Genomic DNA, 1795 nt, shown 5'->3' on the forward strand with positions numbered 1-1795 from the left:
GGAAATAGTCACACCAGAAGTATTATATTCTCAAGTAGTGGAAGTGCAGTGCAGAGTAATTCCAGCGCTGTCAAACAGATGTCAGTTAGATAAAGATAATTGGAAAATTGTAAAAGGTTCGACTGGAGAGGACCTGTTTCTAAAGCAAGAACTTGATGAGGAAACTTTAAAAAAAGATTTATTAGAGTTGAAAAAATTAGGAATTCAAAGTTTGGCAGTTGTCTTGATGCACAGTTATACGTAAGAATATGTATAACAACTACAGTAATTATTTTTCTAAAGCTGACTGAAATTAATATAAGATACTATAATTTAATTCATTTCATCAAATTTTGTACAGATATGCTGAACACGAAATTAGAGTAGGCCAATTAGCAAAAGAAATTGGTTTTTCTCAAGTGTCCTTATCCCACGAGGTGATGCCAATGACAAGAATTGTGCCAAGAGGTTTCACCACATCTGCAGATGCTTATTTGACACCTCACATTAAAGATTATCTTCAGGTAATAATAATTATCATAATAAATTCCTTAACCAATTATACCTCAATGATATAACTGATCATTTTCTGAGTAATTATTAATTGCTGAGTTAAACTTCATTTAGGGTTTCTCTTCAGGCTTTAAGGACAACTTGAAAGGTGTCAATGTACTTTTCATGCAGAGTGACGGCGGATTGACTCCTATGAATTCGTGAGTCTTCTTTTTTATAAATACGGGAAACCACTTTAAAGTGGATAATGAACCTTCAGTAGATGATCATTAATTATAAGCACAAATATTAGTAAAATAATTTATTATAATTTTTATTTATCACACGTTCAGTGTTTAAGTAGAAATTATAATAAATTAATTATTTGACATAAATTAGTATTTAAAAAAAAAATTATTATTGACTGTGGGTTGGGTTTCCTAGTAATAGCAATTTTTTTAATTTTAACAGAAAATTTTTTTTATGCAGAAACGTTATACAATTATATATTTCATATGATTCTTGAGAAAATTAAAAAACATTTTAGAAGATTTCGTACATGTGAAATCAAAATTACAGCAAAAACGGTTATTTTTCATCAAAAAGTTGACTTTTGCTCTAAAAAATTAATTCTTGACGAAAAATGTAATAAATCATTGATATATTAACTCAACCAGATTTTAAATAGAAAACAGTTTAAATTATCATCAGACCGAAAGAGATAAATTTTCATCAAATTGTATTTTTAACTATAATAGATTAAATATTTTTCAAAATAAACGAATTTGTAAAAAATGGTTTACTTTTTAAACCGAAAATAGGAATTTTGAAATAAGTTTATTTTTAACAAAATAGTTGATTTTCAATCAAATAAATGCATTTTCAACTAAAACGATTAATTTTCTACCAAAAAAGATCAATTTTGTACCAAAAAAGGCAATTTTTCAATGAAATAGTTAAATTATCAACCAAAGAGAAAAGTTTCACACTAAATTTATAAGTTTTCAACAAATGAAATTAATTTTGAACAATGTATTCTACTTTTAACCAAGCAGTTGAATTTTTAACCAAAACAGGTGAATTCTCAATACAAATTGTAATAGTTGATATTTTAATTTAAAATATTTTTCAGTCAAGAAAAAAAGTTTCAACCAAATTTTTAGTTAAGAGAAATAATAGTTAATTATTAACATTTGTTTGTTTTTAAGCCTATATAAATGAGACATAATATACAGTCTGTCAAGTTAAAGCGTGGGTGGCTTTACTCGCAGTCGGTAAGGTGTATCGACATGATTTTGGTGTCAAAATATTAAGAAGAGCTCCC

At 26.9% G+C, this 1795-nt stretch overlaps 1 protein-coding gene across 4 annotated transcripts in view; it reads left to right on the forward strand.

Moving 5' to 3' along the window:
• Positions 1–1795, forward strand: part of LOC117177978 (5-oxoprolinase) — a 68448-nt gene that overhangs the window by 6583 nt on the left and 60070 nt on the right. For all 4 annotated transcript variants that reach the window (XM_033369135.1, XM_033369136.1, XM_033369133.1 and 1 more), the window contains exons 4-6: positions 1–240; positions 341–503; positions 607–692. In XM_033369135.1, coding sequence (XP_033225026.1) covers positions 1–240; positions 341–503; positions 607–692 — 489 coding nt within the window. The remainder of the gene's footprint in view (positions 241–340; positions 504–606; positions 693–1795) is intronic.

Source organism: Belonocnema kinseyi, chromosome 8, assembly GCF_010883055.1.
Source record: "Belonocnema kinseyi isolate 2016_QV_RU_SX_M_011 chromosome 8, B_treatae_v1, whole genome shotgun sequence".
NCBI lineage: Eukaryota > Metazoa > Arthropoda > Insecta > Hymenoptera > Cynipidae > Belonocnema > Belonocnema kinseyi.